Source organism: Acipenser ruthenus, chromosome 2 (assembly GCF_902713425.1).
Source record: "Acipenser ruthenus chromosome 2, fAciRut3.2 maternal haplotype, whole genome shotgun sequence".
Taxonomy (NCBI): domain Eukaryota; kingdom Metazoa; phylum Chordata; class Actinopteri; order Acipenseriformes; family Acipenseridae; genus Acipenser; species Acipenser ruthenus.
In genome coordinates, this window is record NC_081190.1 from 54,128,495 (window position 1) to 54,150,895 (window position 22,401).

A 22,401-nucleotide genomic window follows, 5' to 3' on the forward strand; every position below is an offset into this window, starting at 1 on the left:
TGTTCTCGAAAGCCCTATTCATTACGAGTCGAATGAGGTGCTACACATGATGGTAACGTCTAAGTTCAGCCCAGGGTGATTTTTATGGCCCACAGACTGCAGAACCACACCCTGCTATTTAAATATGTAAATTAGTCATGTGTGCGCTCAACGCTGACTCACAGCAGCTGGCTGGGTGTTTATACATTTAACTTCACCCAACAGAAAGCAAATGTTTTTGTTTGAAAGGAGATTCAACATTGTTGATTCAATTGCTAGGTCACAAAACACTAAAATGTGTTAAAAAAATGCGTTGTTCGCCATTACAGGATTTTTCTCACATACCCCCCAGTGCTGTAATTGAGTCACAGAAATTGGGACATGAGATGAGTCACATATCTGGCTCAAGTCAATTCGAGCCATTAGTCCTGACAGTTCGAGACAGATTGATTTAATCAGCTTCATTTTACAGGAGATTAGCAATCTACAAGTAAAAAGAAAATAACATTTCAATTAAAAATACAAAATTGAGATGCACAATAATGTGGTCATACTTGCCCCACTAATGTTCACCATTAAAGGCCCAAGGTTTCTGCCTAGTGTTTTGTCTCTCCATTTCAGTGAATTCACGATTCCCTTGGTCTATTTATAAGCAGTTGTTTTGTTGTTGACCATACAGAGGCCCGTTTACCTATGCTCAGTTGGGCTGGATGTACAGTAATGGATACCACAAAACAAAATAACGCATTTAACCATTTATTTACAATTTTACTGATGGCAGCCTGAGTGTTTTTTTCACCTTTTCTCAACAGTGAAACTCCCTGATAGTTTTTTTTCAGATACCTTAACCATATGAAAGGAAATTTTATGGCATTTCATTTGATATTTGATATAGAGATCTTGCTTCTAAGCTGAAAACATAGCAGTCCAAGTAATGCAACTGAGGTGAAATCAAAGTTTTAAAACCACTGCATACACGCACATATATGTTCCAGTTCAAAATCAATAAACAACCTAATTTGCCTAAAATTACAGAAAGAAATGTATCTTGAAAGGCTAAGAGTTTAGCATAATAATGTGTGTTACAAAACACAGGTAAGTAATTTTTGTTACTGGTATTTTCAGATAAAAATGGTTTTCACTAATGCACTTAAAAAAATAGCACAAAATTTGCAAATGTACAGTAATACTAAGAGGTCAATTGTATTTTGAATAACCCTACTAATGCTGCATAACCCTACTGCTGTTTCATAAACACATTCAAAATACCCCAGCAGCGCAAACAACCCTCCTTTTTTTATACTGGTGTAAAAATCGATCTGTTGACCCACTTTGACAAAATCCACAGACTACTTCTTAAAAATGAATTGAAAACAGTACAGTTCTGTCCTCAACCTCCTTTCGTCTGGCAATGTTGATTGGGCTTATTCCCAAAATCATGCTGCTGTGGTCTGAGGGTTGTTTGAGTGTTCATTTCTTGTACAGTGCATTATTACATAAAATTCAGTGTACAAAACATTTTGTTAAGTTTATAAGCTTGTACATGAGTTTGGATTTGCAAGTAGTAGTTCGGATTTTAAAAACAACTTACAATTTTAGCAAAATATGGCTTTTTTTGCCAGTTCTTTTTTGTTTTTTAAAACAATGATTTTTTAAAACATAGTGTAACATTAGAGATACATTAAACCAGACAACAAACGCTTAACCCCTTTTCTACTGCATTTAAGTTTTAAGCTTCCATAAATAAAAATCTATTGATTGACTCACCAAATAAGTATTGACTGGTAAGAAATAATAAAAAAAAAAGACTGTGGAAGGGTGGGGGTATTCACTTACATGGGAGACAGAAGATTGTACTTGAAAACACTGCACAGGTGCCTAGTTTTATTTATTTAATTTTTTATTTATTTTAGCCCGCAGAGGGCGCTGTTGTCTGTGGCCTGTATACCGGCAATGGTACTCAGGACCACAGGTTGCCAACAGAGGCATATGCAGGCGTATTCACAGGTGCTCAAAAATAATAATGAAAACCAAAGGCGAAATGAAAAGGGAAAATAAAACACAGTAATAAAACTACAAAACAAAAGTGCTGCTTACATAGTGCCCCTGCTGTCGCTATGCCGGTCAGCTCTGGTCTGTTTTGTTTACGCTCGCTTCCTCAGCTAGCGTCACTGGGTTTCCCCCGGTCATGGTCAACCGAATGCACAACCAAATGCATTTCCTAAGGGCCGAGCAACCCCCCAAGGCTTGCCTCTCAACCACTCAGAGAGAGGCAAAGCCAACACACTTTCCTCCCAACCTCTCCGTGTCATTGCCATGATTGACAGGCAGATATTACGAGGCAGAACCATGCATGCGCTAGATAGTCAGCACAGATCTCTCCCCCCCATTACAAAGACCAAAAACGATTTAAGTTATTTTAGACACAGTTCATTTCAGTTTGGCATTTCTCAGTGCTGGCAGAACGCTGCTTATTTCTCTCCCTGTCTACTCCATAGTTTTTGCGAACTCGATGACCGCAGGTACTCTAGATTTACCTTCCATGCTGCTGACGCTCTTCTCTGTCTCTGTTGTCACGTGTTCCTCTCACTCATAAAGAGGCAGGGCTTGTACGCATCACAAGAAGGGCTGCGGTTATTGTAATTTATTTTATCATAAAGACTATGACTCGAGTCAAGTGGAGACTTTAGGGCCGGGACTCAAGTCGAGTCAAGTCACCGAAAATTCACTGAAAATAAACATTTTTACAGAACTGCCCCTTTCACAGTCGCGCCCCGCTTACTGACTCTCTGTGCCCCCCACTGTGTTAGAGGCTAATCTTACCTGAGCCAAGTAGCTGTGTTGATGAGTAACTCCATGGTAAATCAATGTAATTTCTGAAGCGACGATCCTAACCTGTTTTTTTTTTACAAGTCACTGGATTTCTGAGCCTGAAAAGCCTGTTTCTGCATAGCAAATCCCCCCTTCCCCCCCCAAAATGTACTCAAATTTTGGTTCGGGTTTTTCGGGTTGCTAATGGTGACTGCTAAATATGCAATGTTTATACATACACACATGCATATATATATATATATATATATATATATATATATATATATATATATATATATATATATATATATATGGTTTAATTACCATTATATATCGTAAGTTAACCATATTTTACTGTAAAGGTTATGTATTTAACCACATGCAGATCAATGTAATGTAAAGCATTATTCAAATGCTGGGGGCACAGCAGAATGTACAGATCAGTACTAAACAGTACATTTCTAATAAGACAGTGGAAATCCTTTAAGCAATTAATGTACCATATAATGGGAAATTTTGGCTGGTATTAAATTCGCGGATTTGCAACCTTGGTAGATTTTGACGGTTTTTTAATTGCCATTTATTACTTAGCACGTTCACAAAGAAACATGTCACACAGTTTTGTATTTCTACGTTTAATTTCAAAAACATTCAAATACATGTTAACTTAATGAAATGTGTCTGCTAAAACAGTATCTCGTTTGCAGTAACTAGTTATAGCATCTACAATGTCACTGCAGCAACTTGGAGAACAAAGAACGCCATATACAAATTAGTTACAATATTTATCGTTCTTATATGGTCTTTCAGTTTTAAGATATTAGTAATTAGTATTTGCTAACTCTCAGTTTTAACACTTAGCTATGGTTCACTAATATAACACAGTGGAATGATCACAGTATCATGTAGCCTAGTAATTGTAGGGCAGTATTGCCATGTGTGAACACTTTAACGATAAGCCAAAACTAAAATGCAGTTTGGCATAAACAATTTTGGCTGTTACTTAATTAACCCCTTGTAAATAAATAAATAAATAAATAACATAAAACTGCTTAACCTAAAAAAGAACAATCCTACAGGTACCACAGTAGTAGGCACAGTTTACACAGCCTCAGAGTTTCTGATCGCATCATAAATTCCAGATTTCCTAAATCCATTGATGGAAATGTCCGGTCTGCTTTTAATTTTTTCAAGCAAATTGGCTTCATCACACTGCCATTCTCATATTCTCATATTCACTTTGACATCTGACACATTATTTCCCTTGCCCAGCGCTTCTTTAACCTGTGCTGCATACCAGTCTGTCAGAGGCCGGGATCACTCACTGTATGCCACACTCTGATTGGTGGAAGTATTATTGGCAATCCAATCCAAACCGCCAATAAAGCCAAAATAAATTCCACTCCAAAATGTCCCATTATACAGTATGTCAAAGAAAATATTAAAGGAAGTGTCGCAGAGGAAAAGACCTGCACATGAATAGCGGGCAGGGCAAAGCCCTGCTGTAAAATGTATTGTTTATGTTTGTTTAGCATGGGTGAATGTATTGTTATGATTTAAAATGTATAGTTTGGGTTCTTTTAAACGGGTGATTCAATGTATTGTATGATTTGAATGGATGTTGTGTTATTTAAAAATATAATATGCTTTCTTTGTTATTGTTTTGTTTGGATATGGTCTGGCAGATGCAATGTCTGCCAGACATCCCGTGAGAATGTGACTGGTGCCATTTATTGAATTATTGTTTCAGTGCTTGTTGTTAACTGCACATGTATATAATGAGAGCGAGCAGAGAGGAAATAAAGAAAGAAATAAAAAACAAAAGTAAAAATTAACAAATGCTACGTGTGTTGGAGATCACCTGCCCGGTACTTGTTATTGTGTTTGGATTTTGTGTTCACGACATGTTTTGTTTAAACCTTTTATTTCGCTCTGTGTGCGTTGTGTTTTTGTTTAAATATTTGATTTATTTTTGTTTCAATAAAAACAGCGCCGCAATGCGCTTTGCACCCGAGTACTCCCTGTGTTTGCAGTTCCTGCTTCTGGTCTGACGTCACCACCCTCAGCCGTCCTGTCACAGGAAGGTTGGTGTTTCTTATGCGTTTCACTGACTGTAAAATTGTTTTATAGATCGCACTGGTGTAAAACTCGCTCCCCCCTTTTTGAGACTTCAATTTTAAGAAAACACATTTTTGGGGTTTAAAATACTTTTTTTACAATTGATTTTTTTCCTACATGCTCAACGTCGATAAATAAAGAAAGATACGCCTGTTTCGTTTTCGAAAAACCCTTTTAGCAACATTTTATTCCATTAATAATTTTACAGTATTGTTTTTTGTTTTTAGTTAAACTGCTGCAACTATTATGTTTTTCAAAATGTATAAAATTTAAAAAGTAATAATTTAACAGAGTGTAAAATCAAGTTATACATCCCACAACACATCTGTATTAACCTACAGGCTTTTTATTTTAGCTTATCAATTACACAAACAAGTTCAAGAACATATCTTCTTTGCTGAACATTTCTTTCCTAAATCATACTTAGACAAATTCCCGCTGCATTGGCTTTTACAAATGTGTTGTATTAATTCAAATTAAAAAGTATTTTTAGTATTTTAAAAGTATTAAACAGTGCTGCTTCATCAATTAAAAAGCAAAAATACACAGTGCACCATTTAATAACCAGTAAAGAAACTGCGTTGCACTGACATGTAGAACAAGTTACAGTATGTATTAAAGTCATTCAAAGTACTCCATCAAACAAAATGTTTCCTACATCGGGCTAAAGATAAACACTTTCCTCCGATCAGCGTGTTTTTCTTTCACCATTTTAAGTTTGTCTTTGTTTTGTCTCCAGTTACGTACTGTTTATTCAGCATTGCGATTAACATGTATTTCAGCAAATTCAACAGCGCGCAATTTCAAACCTGTTGAGAAGAGGAGGGCAGGGGCTCCCGAGTGGCGCATCCAGTAAAGGTGCTCCACGCGGAGTGCAGGATGTGCCCTATAGCCTGGAGATTGCAGGTTCGAATCCAGGCTATGTCACAGCCGACTGTGACCAGGAGTTCCTAGGGGGCGGCGCACAATTAGCTGAGCGCTGCCCGGGTAGGGAGGGCTTAGGTCGGCAGGGGAATCCACAGCTCACCGCGCATCAGCGACCCCTGTGGCCGATAGGGCGCCTGTGGTTCTGCAGTGGAGCCGCCAGATCTGTGTTGTCCTCCGGCACTATAGATCTGGTGGCATTGCTGTGGATCTGCAGTGCGAAAAATGACGGCTTGGCAGGAGCACGTTTCGGAGGACGCGTGTTCCAGCCACCGTTTCCCGAGTTGACAGGGGGGTTGCGAGTGGTGAGCCGAGGATTCAGATAATAATTGGGTATGCTAAATTGGGGAGAAAAACCGTGGTAAAAAAATTGGCGACGACTAATTTTATTTAAAAAAAAAAAAAAAAAAAGAGAAGAGGAGGGCAGTCAAGAGTCTAAAAACTTGTGTTTAGCATTCAAAATGACTATGGGTATTGAGAGTAACAAATTAAAAATGTTATTTAGATCAGTGATTTTGTGTGTCTACCTATCAACATGACCTGAATATCGTAGATCCTGAAAAAATAAATTGTGTTGTTGACAGTTAAGTTTGTGTGAGTGTGGCAATGTGCCCCGCCCCTGTGTGCATTTCTGTGTTATATGTTGCGTGTGGTGTGTTAATGTTGGTGTATAGATATGGCTGCACGGGATATAAATGGGTGTGTGCAGCACGAGTTATTTAAAATTTATAATTGTATTTAGGCATGGGGATTGCACTTCACGTGCATTTAAAGTATTTAATAATATGTGAGCACGGGGTTGCGCAGAATTAGTTCACATGCTGGGATTCAAGTGAATAATGAATTAGTAATTGAATCCCGGCACAACAGTAAATATAGATGCACGTTTCACTCACTCGGGATTGTGTGTTTAGGGCGAAGGAACGGGGGAGAGTGAGGAGATAAGTAAAAAGTAAATAGTAAGCAATTGCTACGTGGTGCTTGAGGACCAGCACAGTATGTGTTTGTTTAGTGTTCGTCCCTGTTTGTTAGTGTCTGTTCGTTTTGTTTGTCTGTTTATTTTGGCCGCAAGTGCCGTGTCCTGTGTTTTGTTTTGTTCAAACCTTTTATTTACAATAAACCGGCGCAAGCAAGCGCATTTACCATTTCATCCGTCCTGTCTGTCTTGTTCATTTCCTGGTTCTGACGTCACCACTCAGCCAGCCTTGTGACATATGGTGTCCTGCGTGGGATAACAGCGCCTGCAAGCATCAGACCAGGAGAGGTGTTTTTGTGTGGGAAAAAAAAAAAGTTTTCCCGTTCTTTTTGGAAAAAAAAGAAAAAAAGAAAATGGGAAGAAAGGGCCACAAGATGCTGCAGCAGCAACCTCAACAACAGCAGGAGGAGGTGAAGGACACAGAGGAAGTCCGCCTGAAGGCCAGGAACCCAGGGCGATATGACCAGCCATTGCCGGTGTGCCCCCTCTGCGAACAGATGCATCCATTTGCAGACTGTCCTTTCTGCCATAATGAGGAGCAGGAATGGAGAGAGGTCCCAGAGCATCCACAGCCCAGGAGTGAGGAGACAGAGCCCTCTCCATCCTCTGAGGAGATGCTGGACTGGGTGTCGGACTCGGAGTGGAACTGGGAGGACCTCCCGAAGGTTGCTGACCTGCTGTGGGCCAGAGATGGGGAACATTGGGAACGCTGGGAACATCACTGCTCCCCAGTGCCCTTTGTGAACCCGGCAGTCGTGGTGATTAACTACTTGGCTGCCGATATGGGACTGCCCCAGGTTGAAGGTTGAATTCCAAGTAGGAGGAGCCACACCTACCTGCACCCTCACTGGGCTAGAGGAAGAATGCCTGCTGTCCCCATCTCCACCAGCAGAGGAAAAATGCCTGCTGTCCCCATCTCCATCAGCAAAGGGAAAATGCCTGCTGTCCCCATCTCCACCAGCAGAGGGAAAATGCCTGCTGTCCCCATCTCCACCAGCAGAGGGAAAATGCTTGCTGTCCCCATCTCCACCAGCAGAGGAAAAATGCCTGCTGTCCCCATCTCCACCAGCAAAGGGAAAATGCCTGCTGGTTGCACCTTCAAAGCTGCACCCGTCCCCTGCAAGAGAGGGAGACCCGCACCAGTCCCCTGCAAGAGAGGGAGACCCACACTAGTCCCCTGCAAGAGAGGGAGACCCGCACCAGTCCCCTGCAAGTGAGGCAGAGCCGCACCAGTCCCCTGCAAGAGAGGAAGAGCCGCACCAGTCCCCTGCAAGAGAAGAAGAGCAGCACCAGCCCCCTGCAAGAGGGGGAGACTGCATGCTGCTCCCACCTCCGTCGCCAGGAGACTACACGCTGCTCCCACCTCCGTCGCCAGGAGACTACACGCTGCTCCCACCTCCATCGCCAGGAGACTACACGCTGCTCCCACCTCCGTCGCCAGGAGACTACACGCTGCTCCCACCTCCGTCGCCAGGAGACTACACGCTGCTCCCACCTCCGTCGCCAGGAGACTACACGCTGCTCCCACCTCCATCGCCAGGAGACTACACGCTGCTCCCACCTCCGTCGCCAGGAGACTACACGCTGCTCCCACCTCCGTCGCCAGGAGACTACACGCTGCTCCCACCTCAGTCGCCAGGAGACTACACACTGCTCCCACTTCCGTCGCCAGGAGACTACACGCTGCTCCCACCTCCACCGCTTCTGCCACTAGGAGCAGAGCAGCAGGAGCTACCTCTGCCTCCACCACCTCCACCAGGAGCAGAGCTGCCTCTGCCTCCACCATCTCCACCTGGAGCAGAGCAGCAGGAGCTGCCTCTACCTCCACCAGGAGCAGAGCTGCCTCTGCCTCCACCATCTCCACCTGGAGCAGAGCAGCAGAAGCTGCCTCTGTTTCCATCACCTCCACTGACAGGAGCAGAGCAGCAGGAGCTGCCTCTGCCTCCTCCACCAGCAGAGGGTGAATACCTGCTAGTTCTGCCTCCACCATTGTGGGAGGACTGCTTACCCCTCCCACCTCCACCAGCAGAGGGTGAATACTTGCTGGTTCCGCCTTCACTGTCGTGGGAGGACTGCTTGCCTCTCCCACCTCCAGCTGGTACCCTACTGGCAGCACCTGTATTAATTAAATATGCACGCCTGTGTGGCGTGTCAACACCCACTGCTCTGTGATGACCCACATATGTAACACTTCCCTGTTACACCAACTTTGCTAGTTCTTCCCCAAAACTATTTTACAGAAAAGTAAAACTTGGCGTTGGAATCAAAACAGCTAATTCTGGAGATCGATACACTATTCTATTGTCTGATATTTCATATAAATGTAATTTATAAATGTAATTTATATGAAACAAACAGTACCAATTATAATGAGGTTTATTCATCAAGTTGAGGTCCTTTAAAAAACCTTAACATATTGTAGAAGGCATTTAAAAACGACACATAATCCGTAGCTCTGGCTGAATGTGGTAAAGTCATCCAACCCACACCAATTTTGTAAACGTTTTGTGCATACTGGCAGCTTTTTCAAACCACTTTAAACACTGCATAATGCAGCTTGCGACTCAGCATGTTCGTTATGCGTGACGTCTCTCAGCTCGGCTCGCATTTCTAGTGTAAAAGCAACTCAAGCTACCCGAGCCGTACCAGGCTGGCTCGACTTGGCACCGGCTCGGCTCGGGTGTGCAGGTGGAAAAGAGGTAATATAGTTCAGTGTAGTCGAGAGTTGTGAGGTTTACAGATGCTGTCTGAACAGATATGTCCTGAGGATGTGCCGAAAGGTGGTCAGGGACTGAGCAGTCCTGATATCCATGGGTAGAGCATTCCATCACTGAGGGGGAAGGGTGGAGAAGGAGCAGGTTCTGAAGGTGGGGAAGCAGAGGGGCGGTACAGCTAATCTACTGGTGGCAGAGGAGTGAAGGGGGCGAGAGGGGGTGTAGGGAGAAATAGTCTGGAGGTAGGAGGGGGCAGAAAGGTCAAGACAGTGATAGGCAAGTACAAGAGTTTGGATGAATTGGATGCGGCAATAGGGAGCCAATGGTGGGAGCGAAGTAGCGTGGGAGAAACAAGGAAGGGAAAAGACAAAGCGAGCTGCAGAGTTTTGGATGAGCTGGCGTGGACGGATAGCGGAAGCAGGGAGGCTGGCCAGGAGGAAGTTGCAGCAGTCAAGGTGGGACAATACCAGGGCCAGAACTAGGAGCTGTTTGGAGTAGTCGGTGAGGAAGGGGCGAATTCTGCGTATGTTGCTGAGGAAAAAGCGACAGGAGCGTGCCAGAGCAGAGATGTGCTGAGAGTAGGAGAGGTAGGGGTTGAGGGTGACACAGAGGTTCTTGGTTGATGAGGAGGGAGAGAGGGTGGTGGATTCAAGAGGAGGAGAGATAGAGAGATCAGTATTGAGGGAGGAAGAGGGGGAATAAAAGGAGGTCTGATTTGGAGAGGTTGAGTTTAAGATGATGTGAGTGCATCTAGGAGGAGATGGCCGAGAGACAGGTAGAGATACAAGAGGAGATGTCGCAGTCAGAGGGGGTATCTGGGTATCATCAGCATAGAAATGATATGAGAAGCCATCGGAGGAGATGAGGGGATGAGGGAAGCGGTGGGAGAGGGGGAGGGCTAAGGAGGTAGAGAAAAGTTTACAGGATTGTTAGTAGAAGACAATGATAGAGCGGAAGTACTGGCAAGACAACCTGTCTTGCCAGTAGGCCTCTTCAGTTATCTCTATAATTGAATGCTTGCAGTCTCGATTTATAGGGGAAAAGGAGGATAGAATAAGAAAGCTTCTTTCAATTACCATAACATAAAAAGACCAACATTCATTGAATATTATTACATTACATGTATAAAGTCCAATGTAAATACATTCATGAAAAAACACAGTTGAGATACAATCCAGACCAAAGCCTGGATACCTCTGCAGCACAGCTCGCTTGCTTATGTTAAAATGGGCAGCAGTGTGGAGTAGTGGTTAGGGCTCTGGGCTCTTGACCGGAGGGTCGTGGGTTCAATCCCAGGTGGAGACACTGCTGCTGTACCCTTGAGCAAGGTACTTTACCTAGATTGCTCCAGTAAAAACCCAACTGTATAAATGGGTAATTGTATGTAAAAATAATGTGATATCTTGTAACAATTGTAAGTCGCCCTGGATAAGGGCGTCTGCTAAGAAATAAATAATAATAATAATAATAATTCTTGTTCTGTGCATACTGTAAATGGTGACTTCAGTCTGGGAAATAATGGGAAGAAATCAAAAAAACATTTACGTACTGATACAATACATCAAACTTAAAACACAATACAGTAGGCCCTTTAGAAACCTGCTTTTGCAAATCCCTCTTGGTTCTTTTTTTTTTTTACTTCACCTTACAAGTGTAAGAAATAATCAGCAATTATAAACTTGCCTGAGTAATTGTCACATATTTTGTTTTCAGTGTCATAGTTATTAACATTGTCGCACCTGACATTAACATTTTTTCGCTGTCTGTCTACCCCATCATATTCATATGTAAATAAGGTACAGCCCCTCACCCTGTGAATGCTATTAGAATTGCACACATGGAAGCCCATATTGCATCTTAATTAAAGGGCTTCCTCAGGGGTGAATCAGTAGAGCGTTCATTTTTTAGTACCAATGCTCTACCACTTCACTGCTGTATTAATTTGTGTTCATTTGATTTGAATGTATTCATACTGGGCCATTTTGAATATGCATACTTATTACCAAAGAGCGAATCTGAGGGAATTTGAAAAGAAAAATTTGTTCTAAGGGACAGTTTAAAAAACAAAAAAATTCTCCATTAAATATTGAATATGCACATTTACATTTGCCAGGGAGTTTTAATTGAGGTCCCTTAATTGATACTTTTTTAGGTTTACCTGCACTGAGCAATAGCAATAGCAATAGGAAGAGCATCAATTTGTTTATGACAGGAAGGCATATTGTAATGAGCTAAGCAGTGGCAGATAAAAACACCACCCTAAAATGTTCAAACCTTATTCTTGCCTCCGCAAAAAACAAACAAACAGGCTTTCGCCGTTGAGAATGTTTGCATTTCACCTACCCACTTGGCGGAGGTAATAGCAAGCAGTAAAGCTGTATCTAAGGACAGGAATTTCAGCTCTGCTGAATGAAGGGCATTGAATGGTGGTCTTGTAAGTGTGACCAGCACTACATTGAGCCATTAGTGAGGGACAAGGTCCTTAACCTTCGAGTGCCCTTCAAAAAACTGTCCCACCAGGAAGTGTGTTCCTGGGGAGACTGAGTCAATTTAAATATGGCAAGCTGAAATAGCTGCCAGGTAGACCTTAAGTGTGGCAGGAGATTTCCCTTCATCTCCAAGCACTGTGTAAGCAGTGGCAATGGTGGAAAAGCATTTAGCTTGGGCCTTCCATGGGCCAGTGCTTTTATGCCAAGAAGGTGACCGCTCTCCATTAGGGAATACCAGTGGGGACAAAGGGTGGACTCCTGGGTCGCAAAGAGTTGTATCTCTGCGCACCCGAACTTCTCCCATATGAGGTTCACAGTGCCATACCGAATTGAGGGGGCCACCTCTCGAGGGAGAAGGTTCGCCGCCCAGTTCCTCACCCCTGGCAGGTGAACTGCTCTTACTGAAAACAGGTGTTTGTGATCCCATAGCAAAAGCTACTGGTCAACACGATTGAGACCATGATACTGGAGACCGCCATGATCTCCCTAGAATATTGTTGCAGAACCAGATGAACTGCCCACAGTTGCAAAGCATATAGAGACCCCCCCCCCCAGGTGTCTGAGGTGCGTGATTCGCAATAATCCAGGTAGGCCTGATCAAATGGGTCCTGGACTTGTGGCAGCAAACCCTAGGACTGCTGGCTCGCAGGGACTTGCACATGTGGCTGCTGCTTGAAAGCAGGGCACTGATAATTGCGATGGCCTCTGCACTGCACACTCTGAAAGCGATTCTGCGCATTAGCCCTAGCGGGCTGTATGAGCCTGCGTCTGCTTCTGGGGTGGCTGTTTTGCCATTGCTTTGCTGGCTTATAGGCTGGGGGCTTCTGCTTGGGGAGGAGGCATTGCTGACTCACAGGAATTTGCATGTGCTTGGTGAGAGAGCTGCGGGCACCCTATCAAATATTGAGTGTTAAGGTCATCTTCCAAGGCACCTGCAGGGCCGTGGTAGCACGTCTGATATGGGATGTGAGCTCCTCCAACAGGGAGGGGCTTACTATGGGAGCCGATATCTGATTCTATGTCCTCAGATGGGAAGATTAATTCTTGGGTATCCATGTCCTCAGATGCAGCGAGGGACAAAACGTCCCCCTTGGTACCAAGGTGACTGGTACCTACTTTGGTAGCAACCTGGTCACTGGTAGCGGCTCTAGTACTGACTGGTACCGGGGCACCGACTCTGGTCACTAGTACAGGTTCTGGTACCAACCAGGTCACTGGTACAGGCTCTGGTACCGACTGGTACCGACAGGAGTGCCCTGGTACCGACATTAGTACTGAATCAGTCACTGGTACTGACGGTAGGAGCAGTACTGACGGCAGGAGCAGAGCAACAGGAGCTGCCTCTACCTCCACCGCCAGGAGCAGAGCAGCAAGAGCTGCCTATGCCTCCACCACCTCTATCGGCAGGAGCAGAGCAGCAGGAGCTGCCTCTGCCTCCGCCACCTCCACCAGTAGAGGGTGAATACCTGCTGGTTCCGCCTTCCCCAACGTGGGAGGACTGCTTGCCGCTCCCTCCTCCACTACAAGAGGAGCTGCAGCTGAGTTGGCCACTGCCCGGGGATGCCTTCACGTCACCGCCCGGGGATGCCTGCCTCGCACTGCCCAAGGATGCCAGCCTCGCACCGCCCCAAGGATGCCAGCCTGACTTCGCCCAAGGATGTCTGCCTCGCTTCGCCCAAGGATGCCTGCCTGGGTGTGTGCAGCACGAGTTATTTAAAATGTATAATTGTATTTAGGCATGGGGATTGCACTTCACTTCACGTGCATTTAAAGTATTTAATATGTGAGCATGGGGTTGCACATAATTAGTTCACGTGCTGGGATTCAAGTGAATAATTAATTAGTAATTGAATCCCGGCACAACAGTATATATAGATGCACGTTTTACTCACTCGGGGTTGTGTGTTTGAGAGTGGAGAACGGGAGCGAGAGAGAGAAAGAGAAAGAGAAAACAAAAGTAAGCAAAACAACTGCTACTACATGCTGGAGAACCAGCACTGTACTTGTTTTGTGTTTAGCGTTCGTCCACCCTGTTTGTTAGTGTCTATTCGTTTTGTTTGTCTGTTTATTTTGGCCGCGAGTGCCGTATTCTGTTTTTGTATTCTGTTTCAGCATTTTATTTTCTGTGTTATTAAAACACTGAGCGCAACAGCATCTCAGATTCACTCACCACTACTGTCTGTCTGTGTACTCCTTTCTGGTCTGACGTCATCCCTGCAGCTAGCCTGTCACAGGGACACATAGAGTTGGTGTAGATAGAACCAGGGGAGAAAAAAATAAGAGAGGAAGTGTGTTCTGTGAAGGCGATTGCCCAGCTGGAACGAGGGAAGAGAGAGAAATGCATGAAGAGACATGTTCAGTGAAGGGGTTGGCCCTGCCTGAACATAGAGGAAGGAGAGTGTTGTACGACTGGTGGTGTTGCAGAGCAAGTACCGAAACCAAACAGCGAGACAGCGTTTGCAGTTCCAAGACAGAAAATACCTGAGCCAAGCCGTGGTTGTGAGGGTGGCAGATTTACTTTTTATATTCTGAGTAGGGCCGGATTAACCCATCACTGGGCCCTAGGCAAGTATACACTTGCGGGCCCCCTACCTCTGAACAAACAGCCACACACACATACGCACACACACCTCTATATACATTATAGCCTTTATAACTAGCCCTCCACCCTTTTACAACAGGTATAAAACCGGAAAAAAACTGAAGCCTGCGTTAAATCATAATAATAACTTTTCCTGATTTACTGAATAAAAAAGCAACAGTTCAAATAAACAGAAACACCATATGAAGTTGAAAAAGGTAATATGAAGGGTGCTCAAACTTTTTTTCACTAACGGTAGCTCCACAATAGTCCACAGAAATAAATAGTAAAAAACAAACATGCTTGTGTAGTCAAATACGTTACAGTTTACTGCATGCAAAATTGTCAATAATGTTTCCTTGTTTTTTTGTTGATCGGGTGGGTTTTGGCTGGCTTCATTAAAGAAAATGCCCTTTTCTCAAGAGCAGAGAAATCGCCAATGTGTTGGCATACAAGTAAGTTTAGGTGTTACATATGGTAGATTCTGTAGCCTTTAGAATTCTGTACCCTAATGATTCCACGCTGACACAGCTGCATTTTTTCGCTGGATGTGAACGCCTGATGTTTCTGAACAGTATTTACATGTAATACAATGAAAATGTGTTTTAAAAGAAAAAAGCTTTATAAAGTTAGTTTAATCAAGGGTTTTGTGTACTGAACAACACAGGAGGCAGAGCGTAGTGTATATCTGTAAAATCAGTACTGTTAAATGTGCTATTTTATTTTGCCACAGAATTAGTTTTGTCTTGTTTACAATATTTGTTGCAAGCTGCTGCAGAACTCAATAGAGAACACAACGGGGCTGTGCACAAGCATGGAATAATGTGGGGATACAGAATTTTATGGGGTAATTCTGCGTAACACCTGTCAGAACAACTTGCTTTTGAGATACATGCATCAGTTCGAATGTCAGTGAGAAACGCACACATATTCGTTTTGGGGCCCCCCTTGAGTTCGGGCCCTAGGCACATGCCTAGTTTGCCTATGTATGGAGCGCCATTTCTGCCTGTGACAGAAATGTAATGAGTTTTGGCTGTAAATCTCCCTTCCGACCTGTGAGGGCGCTAACCAGAGAAAGGGAAAAGCTTTGGACAGGTTGGCTAGACAGTTCTTTCCCTGGTATGGGAAGTCAGTCTCCCTGGAAGAAGGTGAGACTCCATTGCAGGAACGTATTGACCTGGAAGGGAAACGAGGTAGCAGCGGCAGACAGTAAAGGCAGCTGCAATCATTTACCAAGTGGTCATGCGGAATGGCATAAAGGGGCCGGAGAATCATAGATCTTTTCCTTCGCTTGGGTCAGAGAAGCATGGACTTGAAGGACCGGGAGAGTTCCCAGAAAGAATTAAGAAATATTTTGTGAGTGTTTTGTTTGTTTGTAGCACTGTTAGTAATTGTCTTCTGTTTGTAAATTAACTAGACGGCTAATACATCTCCAGAGCTGTCGCCTTGGGCCAGCACTACTCGGAACAACAACACCACAGTCACTGTTATTTGTTATCACCCACCTTGAGCACTACTGCACGCACCCGGACTGGTGATTTGTGTTAGTAGTATTGTGGCAGCAGATAACGTGTTATTATTTGTTTTGTTTACAAATCATTATTATCATTTTCCTGCTGAGCTTTACACCAGGGGTGTATTGCCGGAGGATTATTGTTTGGTCACCAGACCAGGATTTGTGTTAAAAAATAAAAAATAACATTTCCAAATTGGATTACAGTTTTTCACTTGTGATTATTTCTGCACTGCATCACCTCTGCACCTGTTCATCTCAACAGCCACTTTGCCACAGTGCCCAAACTATCCAGCCATTAATTTGTCAACTTATTTGTCAATTTGTTTGTCAATTCATGAATTGGTCGATTTGTTCAGCAATTCGTCCATAAATTTGTCAATTCATACAGTAATTCATAAACGTATTTGTTAATGCATCTAAATTCATTAATTAATTTGTCAATTCATCAATACAAAAGGCTGTATGTGAAGCGTTTGCTCAGCGCTTGACCTGCAAATTTTCAATCAACCAGACGAACTTCCCTGCAAACTTCCCAACAAACAGACAAACTTCCAACTGTCAATCTCGAATTGTGCCGAAAACACTACAACCTTTCTAGCCAATGGGAGCACACTAACATTTTAACCAATGAAAATCCTGCCTCACTCAAAACTGCCTTAATATTGCAGTTTATTAGAAAGGACGTTTCTTCACATATAGGATAATACATTTATTTTAATTTCGTGCACTGCATCTGTTATGAAAACTTTTGATTACTGTGTTATTTAAAAATGTCTATAAAGTAGGCGTACTACAGTTAGTTATTCTTAAATCAAGACTATAAAACACAATTGCTCATGCAAAAAGTGTACCACAAATGTTTGTATTTTGTGTAATTAAAGAAAAAAAGAAAAAAAAACTTTTTTAAAAACTTTTTCTTTTCTCAGCGCATAGAGCAGATTCTCAACTTGCAGTATGAATCCAATCTGCCCATGCCCATCAGAAATACGACAAGTTGTAAAGTCATACTTGCAGTCTTTACTGCGGGAGATAGAAGCACATGCATCACTGGATTATGTTTCTTTCAAAACTGATTGGATCCTTGATTGTCTTTACGAAGTTTAAGCTGTTCATGGAATACAATTTTTACCATCTGTAGCTCATCTTTTGACCAGCATCCAGCATGAAATTGAAATGGAGCTTCCATGTCCCTTGCAAAATGAAGTTGCTCAACTGTGTTCTCAGGCATCTGGTTTAATAGGTAGACCAAGCTTCATAATCCTCCAATGTGCATTGGAAAGCTGTTTGAGATATGGGTTCCCTTTTGCAAAAATTGCTTCTATCTTTGGAGTTTCACAAAGGACAATAAGATGTAAAATGCAATTGTATATATTTACCTTATTTATTGCTTTTCCAAAAACGTTTATTTGTTAGATATTAGAAGACTTTATGTAATTTTATTAATATGTGACCATATTTTTTTTCAGATTTCTACTCCACAATTTCAGACCTAGTATTGGATGAGGAGATAAGAAACATTTTATCAGATCTCCCTAATACAGGGTGCAGGCTGATGGATGGATATCTAAGACAAAAGGGAATAAATTTCACAAGTATGGTTTAAATTGTATTATTTTTTATGTAGTTCTTTCTTTTTGTGATGGCAGTCTACATACCTTAAAATCTGTAATCAACAGTCATTACATTATTAAGCTACATTACATAATAAAGTAATCTACTAAGCTGAAACAGGTTGTTATATAGCTTTTGTACTTTTTTTGTCAGTTTGGTAACATTCAAAATTTTGCATGGATGTTTTGCATCAATTAGGTAGTTAGTCACCCTGGAGAAGGGCATCTGCAATGGGAAAAAAAAATATTTTCCAAATATTAACTACTATATTTAATAAATTAATTTCTTTCAGAATAGAGAGACTTTGGTGTGACGTGTAACACCACTGATTATTATAAATTTATATTAATCTTAATGTGGAATCACCAATTACTAGTCAACCCGGCTCAATGCTGCCACCCCTGTGCTATCTCAGGAGAGACGAAAACTATACATGCATCCTCAGAAACATGCACCATCAAGCCATCCTCTTCTCACAAGCTTGAGTGCAGACAGATCGATTGTATAAGATGCAGATTTCACTGGCTAACACTAGATCATTTAATGTGTAGAGAAAGTATTATCATCTGGTTATGTTATGGTAATTACCTTCTGCAATAAACCGTGACACCAAAGTTTTACAGTCATTGTTTGTACCCTCCAACCATTCTAGCAGGAGCTAAAAAAAAGAAAAAAAGAAAAAAGAAAAAGCATATTATACAACTTTACCATTTTTAAAATCAAACACTACACTGTACAAATAAATCACATTCCAACTTTAAAAAAACTTTAACTGTGGTATGCATTTGTTAATGTTGCTGATACAATCTTCCAAAGTCCTTAGGAATGACTTTGCTGATGGTTAGCAATTGTTTAAACTGTGCACACAAGATACAACCTTCTATCCAATTATAGTTTCTGGATATTTAATTAAGACTTCAGTATGTGTGTGCTATCCAGCCTTTACTTTGTCCCACCAAAGGCTAGATGTGTATTTTAGATGTGTGTTTACTTGCCTGCCTGTCAATTTCTGCCCTGGCTATACTGGGGAAAACCACCTGTGCTGTGTCTGCTCTTTTTTCAAACAGTGCTAACAACCCTACCTCAGTTAGTCTTTTCTTTATTTGGTCCTTTTGCCTGCATTCAATTACCTACATAAAAAAGTACAGACAAGGGAGAAAAAAAAATCTGACATTAATACTACTGTGCTTTAATAATATACAATGGATTACACAGTTTTAAGTTTTAGTTTTCTGTCGTACACATGTGTGTATATGTTATGAATAGGGTGGGTGGAAACAACTTACAAAGCACAGAAGCAGCTTCTCTACAAACCAGAATCATTATTTTCTGTCACAGCAGGCAGGTCACAGGCACATGCTGATATTTGAGGTAGTTATTGTTTTGGATTTAAGAGCTAAATGGGGAGAGAACAAATAATGTTACCAAAAATGTCTCTCATTAGATATATCATCTTGTGTACTTGGTACAAACAGACCATAAAGTGATGCAGAAAAGTTCTGACTGCACAAACTGACCTCAATAATACTATAATATACTATAACTGACACCCTTTTCATAAAATATAACCTAATAAAAAGTATTACAATTTTATTTTGAAATAAACAATGGTTGTGAGGCTATTTTGAAATATGATCACATAAAAATGTATCTAGGAAGCTTTGCAAATGTCTGTCAGATTTTGTAGGTGCACATAATTCCATTTAAAAACACAAAAATAAAATATTACCTTAATGGCTAAATCCTGGTGTAACAGGGCAAGGAGCCCTGTACGTTTATTTGTTTATTTATTTTTAGAACAGGGTTTCCCCCTCCGCCCCTGTGTTATTTTGTATTTGTGTTTTATGATTTATTATGTATTTATATGCTGGCATAGCCGTGTGTTTGTTTATTTCAAAACGTGTTCTGGCAGAGGTGACATTGGCGCTAGTCCTCTGTCAGGAATAATTAATAAACTTATGCAGATTGTGGCCGAGGGGTACTAGAATAATTACTAGCCAGTTAAACCCCTCGGCCACGATATATAAACCTGCAGCTCTCTGCACTCCAGGTGTGTGGGTGTTTGGAGAGAGAGAGAGAGAGAGAGAGAGAGAGAGAGAGAGAGAGAGAGAGAGAGAGAGAGAGAGAGAGAGAGAGAGAGAGAGAGAGAGAGAGAGAGAGAGAGAGAGAGAGAGAGCGCTGTTCAGTAACTAGTTATCCAGTTTTGAAGATTCAGAGGCTAGGTGTCAGACTAAACATGAAACGGTACTTCATGCTTTGAACTGTATTAATTAAAGCGGTTTCGAGTACGGTTCTCGAGATCGGTTATGTAGTGTGGACAGGGCCTTATACAGCTCAAAGCGTCCACACTGAAGTACCGTTTCATGTTTAGTCAGGCTTAATGCATCCACACACCATTAGAATAGTTCAGTTACAATTCCCAGCAGCGCAATGAACCGTGGAAATTAATACGATAGTATCCCACCATGCACTGTATTTTATTTTAAAATAATGTGTTATGCCCCATATTAACAGAGGTCCATATTGCATAAATGAAATATAACAAGTATTGTAGAAAAAGTAAATCCAAACACACACACAAGTAAGGCTTGAAGTTTTCAGGTTTTATTTTTAATCAGGTGAAGTCCCTTTAAACAAATTGAGCTTATTCTGTTTCATAATTAAACTCAGAAAAAGCTGTTAATTACAAAACAATCTGTTTTTACTTTCATATTTTGCCTGAGCCTAATTCTGGTCCTCTTAATTTTATTTCAAACAGAGCTGACAAATTACATAATTTGTTCATCCCCGATCCTACTTTTAACTCGCATTTCATTTTTGCAGTGGCCTAATTTAACGTTGTGTTTTTGTTATTTTCCCCACTAGTTTAACAGAGATGTCCTGACAGATTTTTTGAAGCATAAAAATGAATACCTAGTGCGGCGTGTACACTGGTAGCAAGTCCTTCAGGTGCCTGCTCTGAGTATTTCGCCAAACATACCACAAAGCATTTTGGGATATTGGAGGATACACAAAAAAATGTAGTTTGGTATTACAGCGTCCACACTTCTGATAAGCCGCACTACCTGATGTGATCTACCTCCTGAGGTTCTCGAGTACGGTATTAAATGCTGTGTAGCATGGACGCAAACCCTATTTAGCACTTTTAAGCCGGCTTAAATGCAACTAGTACGGTTTAAAGGTATAGTGTGGACAGGGCCTTAGTGACGGGGGAAGACAGCGGCAACACGCTGACAAACTTCTCTTTTATAGTTAGCCCCTCAACTACAACACGGTGTACTAGCTGCTCATCATTAAGAAACACCACAATCGCCTTATTCAGTCGGGAAGCCGATTTGATATTACTGTATCCAATGTTTTCACCAACTGCTAACAGAACGTCCTCTATGGAAACATTATCATCGGGGCTGCATTTAAAACCATGCCTGCGGGACAGCCCGCTCACCCCCTGAGTTTAAGCAGAGCTTAAACTCACACTAAATAAATAGATAAATAAATAAATGAACAAATGAAATAAACTCTGATTTCCACTCGCTCAGAATCCACTCCAAACTCACTCCACTTTCCAGCCCCTCCCACTACCCACAAAAAACAACACACAAACACACAAATAATATGATCAGGCTGGGCAGTAGCCTTCACTGATCCTATACGTTTTTTTTTCTCTCTCTCGCTCCACTCTCCCGTTAAGAAAGGAATGTGCTATCATTTGTCCAGCAATCACGAAAACTTGCATACATAATTTATTTTGGAGACATTTGACATACAACAAAGCAGAATTCCTCTAGAATTTTTTTTCTACAAAATATTAGGGGGAAGTTGCTTTTAGCATGTACCTTGCAAATGTAGTGTGAGACTATGCACGCTGATTTCTTTGTGGGATCTTGTGTTACAAAAATAAGTCTTGTTGTGTAAATGATTTAATTATAAGTCTAACTGCTTGTTGGTTTGAAACAAAACCTGATTCCAAATGGACTGTGTGTTTTAAAAAGGGAATAAAAAGAACAGAGGAGAATGTTTTAAAATTAATTTACTTTGACAGTGTTATTCCTAGCAAAATCTTTTCAAAATGCGAGACACCTCGAACCCCTTTTCCCTAGCTTTTTCTGTTACAAAATAATAATAATAATAATAAAAATAATAATAATAATAATAATAACACCGTGTAACAATTTTTTTTTTTGTTCCTGGGTAGTAAGTGTTATTTCCTAATTGCTTATGCCTCAAAAGTATAGAAAATGGCTATTATTCCCTACAAACTTTGCTTTTGTGACCAGGACAGTGATATTTTGAAATTTACCTATTTTCCAGAACATTCCAGATAGATTCAGTGCTGAGTAAACTTGGAGTAACTTCTAGAACTTTCTAGAACTTTCCAGTAATATAAATAGTAGTATAAATACAGGGGCCTTAAGCCCACCAGATCAGTTTAGTTCCAGCTGCCTAAGTGGATACAGACGTGCTCAAATTTGTTGGTACCCCTCCACAAAAAACGAAGAATGCACAATTTTCTCTGAAATAACTTGAAACTGACAAAAGTAATTGGCATCCACCATTGTTTATTCCATATTTAATAGAAATCAGACTTTGCTTTTGATTTTTTATTCAACATAATATTGTAAATAATAAAACAAATCAAAATGGCATGGACAAAAATGATGGGACCGCTAACCTAATATTTT

General features: G+C 41.6%; 1 protein-coding gene across 2 annotated transcripts in view; it reads right to left on the minus strand.

Annotated features, from left to right (window-relative positions):
- Nucleotides 1–22,401, minus strand: part of LOC117409037 (ephrin type-A receptor 5) — a 237,040-nt gene that overhangs the window by 9,259 nt on the left and 205,380 nt on the right. Inside the window, exons 18-19 of one of the 2 annotated variants that reach the window (XR_009308251.1) lie at nt 18,802–18,849; nt 18,308–18,377 (exon numbers count right to left, since the gene is read on the minus strand). Coding sequence is in view for 1 of the 2 variants with exons in the window: in XM_058997144.1 (XP_058853127.1) it covers nt 18,846–18,849 (4 nt within the window). In the remaining variant the exon portion in view is untranslated. Of the gene's footprint in view, nt 1–17,728; nt 18,378–18,801; nt 18,850–22,401 lie in introns of those variants that run through there. The other variant, XM_058997144.1, reaches the window with a different exon arrangement.